The 17612-nt window shown below is 38.9% G+C and overlaps 1 protein-coding gene across 1 annotated transcript in view; it reads right to left on the reverse strand.

Moving 5' to 3' along the window:
• Positions 1-17147: 17147 nt before the first annotated feature.
• The window catches only part of IMPG2 (interphotoreceptor matrix proteoglycan 2), a 97473-nt gene continuing 97008 nt past the window's right edge, over positions 17148-17612 (reverse strand). The window contains exon 20 of the mRNA XM_027868555.1: positions 17148-17209. Coding sequence (XP_027724356.1) covers positions 17197-17209 — 13 coding nt within the window. The 3' untranslated portion in view covers positions 17148-17196. The remainder of the gene's footprint in view (positions 17210-17612) is intronic.

Below are 17612 nucleotides of genomic sequence, written 5' to 3' on the forward strand. Positions count from 1 at the left end.
GCTTTCAAAGTTCATATGTGCTCTTTCTAGCCTCCCTTATGTCCTCTTCTCTGCATTTCCTTTGATCTAGTCTTCCTAACTTCAATGGATATGTGATTTCATTGATGTGGATACTCTTTCCACCACGTGGATCCATTGCGTGGCTACCAATGGAATACATGAGCTATCCATTGGTTATCCCTCAGACTACCAATGTAATCAGCCTATCTTTTTTTCCCAGTCAGACATTTCTTTGATGTCATCCTTCACCCTATGTATGGGCAATTCCTCACTTATCATGTGTTGCACACATCGCTCATGCCCATGCTCACTGTACACCCCTCCATTGCCCTTTGGCTAGTCCCAAATTTTAGTTCTTCAGAGATTATAATGTTTATGACTTGCAGCCATGCACAATCACTGGAAATAAGAACATTCTTCTCAAGGTCCCCAAAAGGCCTGAGAGGTAATCAGTAGAGCTGAAACTAATTTCAGATAAAAGGAGGCAGGAGGCTTGAAGGATAGTCTAAGCAGGGGTTCTTAATCTTTTTTGTGTCATGGACCCCTTCGGCAGTCTGGTGAATCCTATAAACCCCTTTTCGGAATAAATATATTTAAAAAAATAAAATGAATTTCATACGATTACAAAGGAAACAATTTGTATTGAAATATAGTTATCTAAATATTTATGTTTAAGTTCACAGACCCCAGGTTAAGAATCTCTGGTCTAGAAAATTATGGAGTTATCAAATGTGAAAGTTTGGAAGAGGTCTCAAAGAGAAGGGTTTCCAGAAAAGAAGAATTCTGCTAAACCATCAAAAATCTACCAACAGTACTGTAAGAAGAAAGCCAAAGGAGACCACACCCCATCTTTGCTAGATGTCTGTCATCATTTTCCTCTTCCTCTCTCAGTGCCAATACCACCTCAGCCAGGATGTTCTGACTGCCTATCCCAGGACTGGTTCCTACCACACACAGCCTGGAATCTGGGGCAGGAAACAGCTTAGGCAATCAGGTCTCCATGATCTTAGCACAGACTCTAATTCACTCTCACCTTGTCCCTTCAACACCTCCTGGCTCCCCAACTCTTGACTACTTGCCCTAAACTCCAGATCACTTATACTCCTGAGCCATACTAGCTGTACGCTTCTCAAGATGACCTTCCCCATTCCCAATTTGCCTTGATTTCTAAAATTCCTCCTATACTGGTACTGATCTTATTGTTGCCTCCTTCCTGGTTTCTCTGGCTGGTGATCTCTGTGGCTGCTCTGCTGGCTACTTGCTCACGCTATATTGCTGGCTCCCAGGATGACCAGCCTCTTCATACATTTGCCTGTCCCATTCTCTGACTGACTAACTGGTTTTTTCCAGACTTATGTATCATCTAATACTGAGTAGTCTTATGAGATGGGACTCCTGTACTTGATAAGTAAGTTTCTGAAAGGCAGGGACTTTTATTTTCATCCTTATGTCCCAAGCATCTAGCACAGAAGCTGGTATACAATAGATGCTTAATAAATGCTGGTTGATTAATTGGCACACCACCAGCTCTCCATGTCCTAGTTCCTTGCCTCAATCAGTTGTTCATAGGCTGTCATTAACAATGGAATAAAAATTAAAATCTACGATAGTATTTTCAAGGGACTCAGTCTGACTAATAAGTACTTCTTAACTTAGTCAATTGTTGTTGATTGGTTATTATTTGCCTAGGGTTTGAAAGAATAGGTTTACTTTTCCTTGTCTTCCTTTGGTTTGTTCAGTCATGTCTAACACTTAATGACCCCATTTGGGTTTTCTTGGCAAAGATACAGGAGTGGTTTGGCATTTCCTTCTGCAGCTCATTTTACAGATGAGGAAACTGAGGCAAACAGGATTGTGTGACTTGCCCAGAGTTACACAGCTAGTGAGTGTCTGAGGCCAGATTTGAACTCATGAGGATGAGTCTTCTCGACTCCAGGCCCAATGCTCTATCCACTGTACCACCTACCTGTCTTCCTTACTTCCTCTTTATGCCCTTTCCAATCCATTTCCCTTCTCAATTTATGCCCTTCCTAATCTGTTCCCAATTGATTTCCCTAAGTAATGCCCTCCCAATCTACTATATGTTGCTGTTCCTTATCTTGAATTATTGTCATCTTTGTAAACATAAATTTATGTTTTTTGTACAATGTCTTGAACTCCTGTGGAAAATGTGTAATAGAAATCAAATACAGTCTACTGCCAATTAGCCCCACTAATGGAGGTGAAGCAAGACACAAAATAGTGAATGATCCAAAAATGGTCTTTATCTGGCTTTGAGATGTATCATGGGAACTTCCCATTTAATGTCATTTCTTGATTAGCCTAACAGTCAAATAATGATGTCTTGCATTTGCTAAACACAATCCAGCTGGTGGCCAAGAAATAAGCTTCTTGCTTAGTAATGAAAATTCAGCCAAATTGGATTTAAGCAGTTACTGTGAATAATTGAATATAGGTTGTCATCATTAAGTCTCAAAAATATTTTGGAGGGTCTTTTTTCCTTGTCGTTGGGAGCTCCTAGTGAGGAAACTCATGACACTGTGATTTATAGTCTTAGAGAATTGTCTGGGACATTGAGAAGTTAAGTGACTTGCCCAAGGTCATACAGCCATTGTGCATGAGAGACAGGATGACTGAGAGACAAGATCTCTATCCACTACACCAGCCAGCCTTTGCAAAAATACACAAAACATCCAAAGAGAAATTGGGATTATGTGGAGTAAGAAACAACTCACTTTTAAAAGTAAGGAGTTAGTTCACCTGCCCTAAATTAGACTTAGACCCTTTGAGAAGACAATGAATACTATTTGGTGGCACTATTTTACACCTAAAACCAGAGTAAATGGTCACCAGGGGTGTCCTCTTTTCTTCACATGTTTATAAGGAATAAAAGGAAAGATTTTGAATGACTCATCTGACAGAATCATTACTAGCAGCCTTTAGTCCATTAAAATAACAGACTCTCTTTGGTTGTACTTTCCAGCTGTGTTTGTAGTTACCCAAGCAATATTCTCACTCGCTCCATTCAGGGAGAGTTTCTCCAGCTTCTAAAAACATGCCTCCTCTTAGCGGCACTAATGAAACTGGTGCTGAAAGAGCCCAGACGTTGGGCTTACCACCCAAGGCAAAGACACCCAGGGCAAAGATAGTCAGTCTGGGGAGAGAGGGAGGATGCCAAAGCCTGGAAGAATAGAAAGCCCAAGGGCTGCAGGAGGAATGCGAAGCCTCATGAATTAAGACTGGGTGGAGAAAAGCATAACCCACAGTATGTCAGAGTTGGAAGGGATTTTAGAGGTCATTTAGCCAGTCCCCTTCATTTTACAGATGAGGTGATTGAGGCCCAGTGAGGTTAAGCAGCTTATTCAAGGTCACACAACTAATTAGTGGGCAGAGCTGGGACTCAGATTTAGGTCTCCAGGCTCACAGACCAGTATTCTTTCCACTACACTCCAGAAGAGTGACCTATCCACACTGAAAATCTACTAAACTACTCTTACCTGAGCTACAAGTTAGGGGCCTAGAATTGACTGAGTATTAAGGCAAAGAGTCTGTTGGGAAAACAATGCTATACCGACTCTTTCAAAGCTCACCATAGCTCTACTTTCTGCTGCAATAAAGAAAGAAGAATTTGAGACAGGTGGATTAACTCCATGGTGAAAGGTTTAAAAAAAGTGTCAAGTCTTATGTTAACTTTCCCCCGATTCTGGAAGGTCTCTTGGTTTTCTAATCTCCCACACAGTAAAAGGAAAGCCCTCAATATCGTTAACATGTGGTTTCTGGTTCCAAAGAACAGTTTTGTAAACTACGTATGAATAATGTCACTTCCTCTTTAAATCTGCGTAAAAGTCAAAAGGTCAAAAAAAATGAGATTTTGGCCCATATAATTTGGCAATAAAAGGTGATCTCGAAAGTGAATGCTTTTGGAAACAATTTAACTCAAGCTCCTATTCCAAATTTATTTAACAACTTTTCAAACCCAATTTTAAAAGAGGGAATTATAAAAACTGAAGAGCATGTCATGACTTGAGTGTTCACTAGAGACATTGAAATGACTGACTTGTATACTAACTCAACTGCTGCTTGTACAAACATAGTTTATACTTTGACCCCATAAGGATTTCTATGGGATGTCCACAAGCCTCCTCCAACGGGACTCAGTCCAGGATTCTGGAAAAGCTAACGTGGATATTGTGTCCACTCATTCCTCACTACTGGGGCTCCCCAAACAGGTGGTTGTCAGGTGATCATCCATCGATCAATCCACAAGTATTCATTAAATGCCAGGCACTAGAAAACAAAAAGATAAAAATGAAACCATTCCTGTTCTCAACAAGCTTATATTAGATCATCTTGAAAAGACTATTAATAACTTGTATTCATATAATAGCTAAGGTTCACAAAACATTTTCCTAACAACAACTGTGAGATAGCTAGAGGGAGGATTTATTGTTCTCATTTTTTTCCTGAGGAGTAAAGTAACTTGCCCAAGGGAGCCCAGATAGTAAGTGAGAGAATTGCATGCAGTAGAACTGAATCAAGATTCAGGCTACAGCTCTTCCTTCCTTCCCCTCTGCACCATACAACGTATACTATCTCCCCTAGTAGATTGGACATTAGTAATATATGACAGGGGACCCATTTTTTAATTTTTAATTTTCAAATTTGACCAATAAAAATCTAAAAGAACCATATACTGGGTGACCCTCTTCCAAATGGCTAGTTTTGTATTTCCTGGGTCAAAAGTAATTTGCAATTGTCTTTCAAAGAGAAAGCCATGCTACAATGTGTTCATTAAGGACCTGTCCCTTTAAACTGGCAGGTTTCAATTCCAAGTTAAATTTTGACTTTGACAGGTCATTGGCAAATTTTAAAGTGAAATAAGAAAAAAATGAAGCAATGGAAAATCTCACCAAGCTTATGGTGTTGAACAGGAGGTATTTATAATCCTCAACATGTGTTTTAAAGCTTTTCTTTATGAGGTAGAGAAAACTTTCCAACTACTGTCTCAGGGAGAGTACTCCATCATCAGGATAAATTAGAAAACAGATAAGGGAATAACCTCTATGTTGTACAAGAACCCCAAGTACCATTCAAAAACAGACACTTCTCCTGCTTAACAATATCTTTATCAAGACACTTCAGATTGTCTAAGCTGTCTTTCCATCTCATTAGCACTTGACAGGGGGCTTAATAACATTCATTCTTTCTTACTGACTGATCTGGGAACTAAAGAGAGGTGATGTGATTGGCCTCTTGTAAAATAGTTAAACAATGGAAGAACCAGAACTAGAGGCTGTATGTATTCATATCCTAAATTCTAAAAAAAAAAAAAATAGACAAATAAATGGATAGATTAATAAATAAGATAAAACAAAATTCTAAAACTAAGATTAAAAAAAGAAAATATAGTTTCTGCTTCTCTCCTAATTGAATTTGGCCAAATAGATCCATGATATAATTAGAAATTAAATGTCATCACAAATCAATACAAGGGAAAAGTCTTTCTGTGGGTGTTGTTTTTTTCTCCCTCAGATTACAACTCCTTCTCTTCTTTCTCTGCTCTTTTCTGGACATTCTAATGGCAATTCAAAATTCAAATGGAAAGTGTTTGGGGGAAAACAAAGATGAGTGTTTGAAACTGTACCCAAAAAATTATCATACTATGCATCCCCCTCTACCCAGAAATACAAATATTAGGTCTGTACCCTGAAGAAACTTTAAAAAAAAAATAAAGAGGAAAAGTATCCATATATAAAAATATCTATAGCAACTCTATTTGCAGTGGCAAAGAATTGGAAACTGAAGGGGAGCCTCTCAATTGGGTAATGAATCAACATGGGTAATGAATCAACATGTCTTAATATACGAATGTAATGAAACACTATTATGCTGTAAGAAATAATGAAGGGGTGGTTTCAGAGACACCTGGGAAGATTTGCATGAATGGATACAGTTAAGTGACTTGTTCAGAATCACATAGCCAGTATTTGTCAGAGTGCAGACACAGAAGGGTACTTCTGTCTATGGAAGAAATAAAAGGGGTGTGTTGGGGGAGATAGCCTTTTGGCATCTATTCTCCCCAAGACTAGAGTATAGATTCTGCTTTGCCTAATTTTCCTCTCCTTCTCTATCATAAATTCTAAAATGAAGTGGTCATTCCACCTCTCCAAGGTAGCCATCATTCCCAACAATCAACCAATCAATTAACAAGTATTTCTTAAGACTCTTATGTGGGGGCAGCTAGGTGGCGAAGTGGATAGAGCTCTGGCCTTGGAGTCAGGAGGCCTTGAGTTCAAATCCGGCCTCAAACACTTGATACTTGCTAGCTGTGTGACCCTGGGAAAGTCACTCAACCCCTGACTGCCTCATCAAAAAAGTAAAAAAAAAATCTGTTATGTGACAAACACCATACTATGTGCTGGGAGATAAAAATGCAATGAATGAAACAATCCCTATTCACAAGCAGCTTACACTGTAGCAACCAGCTCTTGGTGAGAATCAGTTACAGATAAAAGTTCGCATTGCTCATGCCCCTAAGCTTCTAAGGATAAAAATATGATTAAGATGATGCATGCATACATACATACATGTATATGTAGACAGACACATAGATAAATAGGTACATAGAGCATTTATTGAGCACTTACAATCTGTCATGAATCATGTAAGCACTGAGAATATAAGCAAGCAAAATGGTCCTTGACCTCTCAGTTCTCTAGCCAACATTCTAGTTCCACAGATTCTGACCGCCAAGGGGACTTCCAGAACTTCTGAACTTATAAGGTCCTCAGGACATGTCTTTCTCATGGTAGTTATGCATCTTAGACTCAGAAAGCACAAACACAGAAAGGTAATGGCCACTAAGGGCCCTTGGTGCAAGCCCATCTGGTTAAGTCTATGCTACCATACCAGAGTAGAGAAGGATCATGTTCTTTTCCTACCTCCTACTGAAATCACATCTTGTCACCTTGCCTAAACCTATCCAAAACCCTATTCAAAAGCTATTTCTTATTTTTAAAAGTCACCTGAGTCATCAATTCTTCCAGCTCAGCATCCAATTAAGGAAAATCATCTCTGGTTTCAAGCTCCTAAATCATGAATGGCCAGAAGTAGACTGGCCCCAAGTTTCCACCTGGTCACCAGGAATGGTGACTGAGCATGTTTAATGGGGAAAGAGAACACCTGCTTCACACAATGGGGACGGAGCAGAGGGAAGGGTTAGCAGGGCAGATGGGATATTCAAATTTTTTTATTATTTACTTATAGAGATGTGATAAAAAAAAAAAATTTGGAGACCACTGAGTTAGAAGACAAAGCCCAGGGAATCTAGATTGCCGTTTCATTTCTACCGTTAAGGTTGTTGTTGCTTATCCTTCATTCTCGAAGAAGACCAATGACATCATGAGGGTGATGCCTTGATTTGCACATGAACTGAATTTAGGTAAGATAGAGTTGGGCAAAGTCATCAGTCTCACTCTCCCCCAGAGTCATGGAAGTCCAGTGGCAAGACAAAAGTCAAGAGGACCCTAGTGTTTACTCAGTATCACCTGAAGAAGTGTCTTAACCAGAGTCTTATGATTCCAGCCTAAATAACACGAATGTCATCAGGACTTAAAAAATAAGGTATGAACCTTGAACCTTTCTAAGAAGAAAATTGGCAATTTCCTTTAATTACCAGTTACAGTTACCTCTGGGATTATTTACGGAGTCTAATGCCATTGTCTTACTGGTTGTAGCATTCATACTATCTCCTTAGTACTTATTACACATTTGGGAATAGAAGGAACTACAACCTCTGACTCACTACAGATGGTTTACAAAAGTGGAAGACAGGCCCCACCCATATCAGCTGAGAGTCACTGAGAGTTTTTTAGAAAAAAGAATTTGACCCACTTTTTCTTAGCTAAACGATCTCACTCTTATAAAGATAAGAAGGATCCCTCCTAAATTAATTGTTTCATTCTGAAATATCTATGTTTTATTCCCTTCCCATTAGAATTTTGGGGTGAAACAGAAATTCAGTTCAGGAACTTTTGCTGAAGACTTAACAAATGTAACAAAGGGACCTTAAGACTATGGAATGAAACTCAACTTTGTATAGAGTATTCAGCTAACAGCTAGATGTGTCATAGCTTATACACTCAGAGCCCACAAAGGACATTTGGCAGTAATTTCTATCCTGTTGCCAGAAATAACTTTAGGTTGGACCTGTCCAATATAGTCGCTTCCATGTGCCACTATGTGGCAAATCAGTGGCCAGTGACCTGTGATGAATTGATGCTCCAGAAGGGGGATGGAATGGTGAGGAAAAATCACACTTATGAATATTGAGCAAAGTCCATTTCCATATGCCTTAAAATCAGAAATTAGAACCCGAGCCAAAAGGCATTTATCCTGCCAAGAAAGGGATCAATGAATATTTTTTCTCAGTGGGTGCCTTTACTTATGATCATATCATAGCAGTTAGTTGCAGTACTACCTATCTCTGTTCTCCCTCTCTCTCTGTCTCTCTCTTGTTCTCTCTCTTTCTTTTTCTCTCTTTATCTCTTTCATATATATGTGTGTGTATATACATGTGTATATGTATGTGTATATGTGTATGTATGCATGTATACATTCATATATGCATATATGTGTGCATTTATCATATATGCATATATCATATTTTTATGGTTCAGCCATTTTAGGTGTGACCAAGTCTTCATGACTCCATTTGGGATTTTCTTGGCAAAGATACTAAAGTGGCTTGCCATTTCCTTCTTCCAGCTTATTTTACAGATGAAGAAACTGAGGCAAACAGGGTTAAGTGATTTGCCTAGGGTCATACAGGCATGTCTGTCTGAGGTCAGATTTGAAGTCAGGAAGTTGTGTCTTCCTGACTTCAAGCCAAGGACTCTATCCATTGTGCCACTTAGCTGCCATATATGTCCATACACTCATATATAGATATGATCTATATATTATGTGTATATATACATATATATATGTATATAGATATGTCTGTATATGTATATGTGAGTATATACTCCTGTGCTTCCATGTGGCAGCTAGAGCTAGAGGACTCAATTAAATAAGCTATCTCTTGACTTCCATATATACACATACATAGACATATATAAATGATCTGTATGTATGTACATGATTTTTATGTAATATCCCATCTAGACATATCCTCCCCTAATCTAACACTGGCAAGTTGCAGGTTGGTTCTTCAGAGGGCAGTTATCTAAATGTTCCATTCCTGTGTGGGTCTGTACTCCTAAAAACATAGTTCACAAGCTCCTACAGGTGCACTTACCTCTAATAGTCAGCCAGTAGACAGTTAGCTCAAGGCAAAAACATTTACTAAAATGGTAGAGTAAGAACTGTAGCTCTAAATATTCCCTCCATAAACCTGAGGCTCACTCCCACAAATACACATAGTATGTTTAGAATGGGCAAATACAGAGTACCATGGTAGTGGTGTACATGTATAGAGAACACATATGGTCAAGGTAACTCATGACTCTGGCCCCCCAAGAAAATTTCTTTCCACCATTCCCCTCCCCCTTCCCCAAATCCATCAGCTATCGACTCTCATCTTAGCTACTTGCCCAATAAGAAATGCTACATCCAGCCGGGAGTAAGCCCAGAGAGTCAAGAGTCAGTGAAAGCAGAGATAAAGGGAGTGGCCCCTGGCATCAGTTTCAGAAGAGAATTAGCCACAGTAGTAGAGAACCAAATGCTGTTTGGGAACAAAGGGAATTACCCCACCCTAATTCTGAGGGAGCCCAGCTAAGTGGCCTACCCAGCAGAGAAGTTATGCCCATAGGGAATAGTGTAATGACACAAAGAGAAAAGAAGGGATCATAAATTTAAAGCTGGATAGGACTCTAGAGGCTAACAAATCTAACTCCCACATTTTACAAATCAGCAAACTGAGGCTAGAGAAGTTAAGTGACTTACCCAGGGTCCCACAGCTATCAAGCAATCAGCAAGCATTTATTTATTAAGCACTTACTCTGGGCCAAGCACTGTGCTAAGCTTTGGGGATAAAAAAAAGACAAAAGACAATCCCTGCCCTCAAAGAGCTTACAGTCAAACTGTAGGACCTAGGATAAAGTTGTTATTTCTACAATAAGGGAGTGGATTAGATGGCTTATCTCACTGAGAGAGGATTCAAACTCAGGTCTTCTTGACTCCAAGACTACCACTCTGACTACCCTCCCACCCAACTACATTTTCTACCTTGTGTTTCCTTTCCTAAATAGATGACCCAATAGGGTTTGAAGATGTACTTACCTTTCCCATACAGAAGTGACATTCCTTGAGGCAGAGCTAGTAAACACATCTCAGAGGTGTCACAATCTTCAGCCAGCCAATGGCAAGCTAAAAGAGACTTTCCCTCACACCTCACAAATGGGTAACAAAAAGAAAACTCTTCTTTTAAACTTTATTTAATACATATACACTTTATTTTCTCTAGTATCTGCTTCTTCTATTATTATTTCATCAACTGGACAATGGGATTGGGGGGGCATTGATTAGGGTTACCCTGACCAACTCCCTCACACGTATATATTCATATATTTACCTACATGCATACATAAATACATACATAGATATGTGTATTCATGTAACTAGGGGTTGAACAGAACATGTACAAAGTTGCCTTTCCTGATTCCAACAGACAGAATATGCTAGTTTAGGGCTTGGGTGCTTGGGGATAATGAACTGCCTGGCTACTTCTATCTAGACAGGAATGACTAAGCACTTAGGTACTCTGGGGACGGGTAAGACATCTTATTTATCACTGTGTAAGAAAGGCCAGTGACTCAGGGAATCTTTAGAAATGGAATGACTCCACCCATAATTATGAATATGTATAACTATATGCACAAATATGTATGTGCATGTGTATATGTGTGTTTGTGCATATATATGTATGTATCCTATTCCCCTAAGTAATACAAATAGAGCAGCTGTAAATATATAGACATAGATCATATAATATAGGCGTTTCTCTTCTCCTGTTGAATCAATGAATATTTGAACGCAGATTTCATCTGTGAAGATTCCTTTTTGATATAAAAAATAAATGGACAAAGAGATATATGGATACATTGATACATAAACAAATAGTGCAAATCCTATTGCTTGCCAAATTTTCAGTGCTCCATTTTTCTTTGAAACATCATAGGATGACAGAGATAAGCCATCTAATCCACTCCCTTATTGTAGAGATAACAACTTTATCCTAGGTCCTACAGTTTGACTGTAAGCTCCATGAGGGCAGGGACTGTCTTTTGTCTCTTTTTTTTTATCCCCTAAGCTTAGCACAGTGCTTGACCCAGAGAGTAAGTGCTTAATAAATAAATGTTTACTTGATTGTTTGATTAAGAGTCAGAGATGGGATTTGAATGTTGGTCTCTGATTTTACACTTAGTGTTTTTTCATTGATACACTGTTGATATTTCACAAACATTTATTAAACAGCTCCTTCAACACATGTTAGATTCTGGAGATACAAAGACAAAAACTAAAGAGTTCCTGCACTCAAGAGGCTTATATTCTATTAAGACAGCATGCACATAAATAATCTTATCTAAAATAAATGAAAAGTAAATGGGAGAGTCACTAAGAGAGAAGAAAGTTCTCCCTCAAAAATATCACTCAAAGAGAGATGTAAGACATCGTGGCTAGTTGGAGCCTGCTTTCCCAAGTAACCTCCCTTACTAAATGCACAGATTTAGTAGTGAAGGAGCAAATATTTCAAGATTCCTTGTTTCCTAAACTTATTCTTTCTCACTGCTTTCCCGTTCTTTGAGAGAAACTATTCCACTTGAAAAAGACCACCACCACCCCACCTGCATGGCAATGAAAAATACCACCTCACCTACAAGAAGGAGCAAAGTTTACTATGTCTTAATGTATTTTTCAAAGATAAGGGCCAACTTCTAGGAGCCTAGCCAGAAGAAAACATAGCATTTTGGGACCAGGGGTTAAACCTTAGGCCTTTCTGTATCTCTGTATACCAATAGCCGCACTTTGGGTTCCTTCATACTCAGCTCTCCCTCACCTTCCCCACTTCAAAAATAAGGTTTAGGTAGAAGGATAAGCGTAGTGTGTGTGCTTTTGAGATAGACACCTGCGGGCAGAGACAAGTCTTTGGAGGTCTGAATTTCTGGGAGATGTAGTCTCAAATATAACATTTTCCTATGAGAGGAACAAAGACTATTGTGAGCTCTGAACCAGACACAGCTACAAGCTCGATAATCAGTGGGATGGAATTCTCTGAACTAAGCAGCAACAAGACTGGCTAGTAGAGAAGGCAGCGGCAGCAGCAAGCCTATCTGAGAGAGCAGGGAGAAGCTAGAGCAGGAGAATAGAACCTGGGCAGCTAAACCCTGCATGATCCAGCCTGAGGGGCTGCTACCTGAGCCCTGGGGACCAGCAGTCTATGGCTCCACTTGCCAGAGCCCTGGGAGTTGCAGCTGCCAGAATAGGGGTGATTGCTGACTTTTCTTTTTGGTAGAATCAATAAAGTACAGTTTCCCCTTTCAAACCCACTCCCCTCACCCTTACTAGAGTAGGGAAGAAGCTGATTCCAAAGCATATTCTGTTCTGTAAAATTTATTTTATCATTTCTATTAAGAACTTTAGGGGCATCTAGTGGCACAGTGGATAGAGCACCGGCCCTGGAGTCAGGAGGACCTGAGTTCAAATCTGGCCTCAGACACTTGATGCTTACCAGCTGTGTGACTGCGGACAAGTCATTTAACCTCATTGCCTAGCCAAAAAAAAAAAAAAGAACTTTATCATTTCCATTGTTAATAATTTTTATAAACTTCCCAAAAGGAAGATCTAAAATGAGTTTTGTGGTTTGTCTTCCTTTGTCATAGGCTAAAAATGAGTCAAAAAATTACATTCACTATCTAAAACAAGGTTGGGAGTAGAAATACATGGCCTTACTCACTCACTTCTCCTTCCTCTACTTCCTCTTCCATCTTCCCTCCAAGATGAAGAGAAAGTTCTCTGCAAGGGTGAAGTTGAGGCAGTGACTAGAAAGTAGATCAGGTGGGAGGAGAAATAGTGCAGCCTGAACTCCCAGCAATGCCCACATTCCAACGGGGTTAGGAATGTAAGAGGAGTGAGTGTTTCTTTCCCAAATGGTCTTTCTCTTCTGCCTCTCCACCTGCACCCAGGCAGGCACAGAAGGATACGTATGTAGGTAGGTAGGTAGACAGAGAGCTAGATAGATCTACATTTATATGTATATACATATACATTAACTTGTGGGAATTGTAGGGACTTGGCCACTGGATGAAGGAAACTAACACCACACAGGAAACATTTACATGAATCAGTCACACCTCTCAGGCCCATATTTAAAAAGCAAGCAGTTTGAGAGTAGGAATTGGAAGTTAGGCTCAGAGTAGTTATGGAGTGAAATCCCTGAGTAGGGTGGAATGGAAGAAAAGATTGCTTCCTTTCTCACTCAGACATTGCATCTAGCAAAAACAAGACATTCTATCCAGCAAATGAAGAGAGTCTCAGGCCCACTTGAGGAAACAGAGATCCATATTCCAGACAGATATAAATACAGAGAAATAGTAACTGATGAGAAGAAGTAGCTTCAAAGGAAAAAGAGGAAGCAGAAGAAAAAGGTGGCTCAAGATTGAGAGCTAGCCTTGGCAAGGAAGAATTGGGACCCAAAGAGGACCATTACACGAGGAGAGAAAGGACTTCCATGACCTACAATTCCAGAATTCCAAGTGTCCTTGGCAAAAAGGCATAGCGGATAGAGAGAGTGCTGAACTCAAAGTGAGGAAGATCTGAGTTAGAATCCTGCCTCAGACATTTTCTATCTGTGTTACCCAGGGTCACACAGCTAGTGTCTGAGGCTGAGTTTGGACTCAGAAAGATGAGTCTTCCTAATTCCCAGGCCCAATGCTCTATCTACCCAAGTCCCCAAACTAAAACTAATTACTTGAGTCAACTACTTAATGCTTTCATTTAGCATATGAGGAAGCATTTAACTAAAGTTAAATGATTTAGCAAATGCCACACAAGAGGAAAGGTCATGCAAGGGAAAATTTGAGACAGAGACAGGATTACAACTCAGAATTTATGGGTTTCCCTTTTAGTTATTTACTGAAATACGTCATCTTTTTTTTTGCTTTGTCGTACTATTACTACTTTCTACTGTGCTATTTGAAATACTGTATGTAACCTACATTGTTCCTTTTATCTCCAGCTACACATTCTTTAGCACAAAATCACTCAGACAAAACTCACTTTACAATTAATCATTAAAATATGAAGTTTTTCTCTCCTCTTTCTTTATTGTTTCAATCACAGTTAAAGTCATTTGGAAATTTACACTGGTGTCTAAAGCAATATTACTGTGAATGAGGTTAAGGAGATAAGTGCTTTCTATGTGTGAGACTTTGCTAGGTGCTGGGGATACAGTGAAATGACATAGTCCCTGCCTTCAAAGAGCTTATAATCTAACAAAAGGGATATAACACATAGATGAGTAAATATGATACAAGGTAGAATGTTCTAAGGGAAAATGAAAAATCTAAAGTACTGTAAGAAAATTTCAGATTTATAGGATTTAGCTTAGGAAGGGATCTTTGATTTAGAAGACATCATCTAGGCTAATCCCCATTCCCCACCAGCCATTTTTACAGATGAGGAAAGCAAGACACGAGAAACTAAGTAAATTGCCCAAAGTTACACTGGTACTGAATAGCAGAGCAAGCAGTTAACTCCAGGTCTTTGGACTACAAATCTAGAGCTCTCTCTACCATACCATAGGCATAGGGCCTCCAAGGGAGAGATCATTTTCATCTGGGATCAATGTAAGCACCATAAACAATAGCAATTGATGTCTTTGGATATGACAGCTCACATTTCTATTGTACGGTTCTTTAATTTTAAAAGATATTTGTCCATGTAGCAATCTTGTGAAATAGCACAAGTATTATTATTCCCATTTTACCGACTCGGAGCAGTAAAGCAAATTCCCCACAGTCACCCCAGGAGCAAATGATAGAACTGGGACTTGAGCCAGGGTTTTCTGCTTCTACAGCCAATAGCCTATCCACCACACCATGGATGCCTTAATTATTTCTCCAAGTGTCCCAGGCAATGTGAAATCTCCTAGGGCTACAAAGTCCCTGGTTAATTGTAATAAAAATTAGAAAACAAAATTAGATAAACAAAATTAGGAAGGCATCAAAAAAGTTCAAGAGTTTGTGAGAGGGAAATGGCCCAAGTCTGGCATAAAATTACCTGGATACAAACATTTTTTAAAGCTTATATGTTTGCTATTTAATATTAATAGTAAGGGTTATTTAGCCTCTCCTGTTCTCTGCTTCCAAAAAAGGTTCATAAAGAACACCCTAGAGAAAGAGGAGCCTGTTTTGATTCTGAGTGAACATAGGTGACAGACATTTCCTGTCTGCAAAGTGAAAAGGAACATAGCAATGGGATCCTGTCATGCCTGATGCATTAATGTAAGAAGGAATGGAATCAGACATTAGGTACTCCACAAGAAAGCAAACAGTAAAAGCCTGCGTTTGCCAATATGTGACATTCTTTATTACACTAGCTAATACAAAGAACACACTGTCCAGTAGCCAAATGGCACTTTCCAAATTGAGGTACCAAGAACCAGAGACATTGTGATTTTCTAGCATGCCAGAGCCTGTCAGTAGGAAAATCAAGGCTTTTCCGAGTTCAGACTCACATCTACCAGTCAATTGCCTAAGACTATCCTTAGTTCTGTTGGCTTGAGGTCCCCATCCCCAGGATGATTAAACTTACCTTTCTCCCTATGAGGAATTTTCTAATTTGATACATGCTTCTTATCCTTGGTAACTTTAAAAAAATACCAAAAATCTATGACACTGTGGTATATGCATCATTCAACTCAATTCAATTCAATGAGCATTTATTAAGACCTGTTACATTCCAAGCACTGTGCTAGGTGCTGAAAATACAAAGACAAAAATAAAAACAATCCCTGCCCTCGAGGAACTTATATTCTATCCTTGACATTGATTTTTTTAAGAAATATTAACAACAAAACAGACATAATGAATGTTGCATCTAGAAACTCTGAAGTCTTGCTAGTGAGAACAGTATAGCATACCTCACCACACTATATCAAAATATGTTTTTATTTGTTTCTTTATTAGAAAAGAGTCTGCATTGTCTGGTTCAAATACTATTAAAATTCAGCTTCTGTTCTGATCCAGGTCTGACTCAGGACAGTCTGATGTTTGGTGCGCAGGATTGGAATTAGATGAGATACTCTTACAGCATATAACAGTTTTTTAAAGGGAAGTTCACTTCAACAGTAAGATGGAAAGGATACGCAGCAAAGACATAGTGTTGGTTTAGTTGGGTTCAGCTCCCCCTTTCATCATTTGCCATCTGGTGCACCCAGTCAGAAGGGTTTGTTGACTTGTGGGATGTCCCTCAATTCTGAGAAGCACCAGCTATGCACGTGCCAGACATTTATTCCTTTGGCAACCAAAAAGCTCCATCAGTGGTTGCAAATAGTGCCCTGAACCAATTAAGTCTCAAGGACAGTTTCATTCCCTTTTATTTTTACTTTCATAGGTCCCAACTAGATTAATAGCTGTTGCTCCTACTATAACTTCTAAAAAAAGGTACTTATTTATTTTCCAAAAAAAGATACTTAAAATGAACAATATGTTACAATTTTTCCCCTTTTCACCTAGCTATCAAAAGTACCTTACGAATAGCTAAGGTCTCACAACATCTGTACGTAGTACTCTCACCCTATATTCCAGTTTGGAAAACTGAGGCACAGAGAATCAAGTGATGTGCTCAAAGAGGTCAATGGAAGAACTAGTAATAAAATGTAATAGTAATTTTAATTTCTAATCCCAATTGATTATATCCATCCTATACCCTGTCTTTGTACAATATATTTTACAATTTGATTTTTTTTTTTTGATCACCTAGATGCTTGTAAAAATCTCTGCTTGAAACCTAAACTAGAGGGAAAAAATTGGACTGGATGGAGACATTTCCCCAACTCAACCATGCTTAAAGAATGCTTCTTTTTTTGTCCTCAGAGTACAACCCAGACATAGGTAACTGTGTTACTGCCACACCATATTATGATGGTAGCATGCAATCTTCCTCTTCCAATTTCTTTCAAAATTGATGTTTTTGTTACAGCAGGTTCCTGCAATGAAATAGCAGAGACCCCAGTTAATTGGTAAGGCAACAAATCCTGAAACTTTCACAATTTTATAAGTGTTTATTAAGTACTTACTCTGTATTAGGTAGGTGCTGTTCTAAGTGCTAGGGATATAAAAATAAAATTTTCTATTCTCCTTCCAATAATAGGTGTGGGTCTTATATTTTCAGGATTACTGTTAAGGATGCTATTTCCATTATATAGGGCTCACTTTTTTTGCTAGCTTTATAAGTTTGGAAATTTCCTCACCAAGAATTCCTTATACCAATGAAATCACAGATCTGGTCCAAAAATAATTGAACTTGGCAGTCCATGTGCTTGATAGTTCCCATTAATCTCTCTCTCTCTCTCTCTCTCTCTCTCTCTCTCTCTCTCTCTCTCTCTCTCT

This window comes from Vombatus ursinus, unplaced genomic scaffold (genome assembly GCF_900497805.2).
Source record: "Vombatus ursinus unplaced genomic scaffold, bare-nosed wombat genome assembly UNPS02001419.1, whole genome shotgun sequence".
Lineage (NCBI taxonomy): Eukaryota > Metazoa > Chordata > Mammalia > Diprotodontia > Vombatidae > Vombatus > Vombatus ursinus.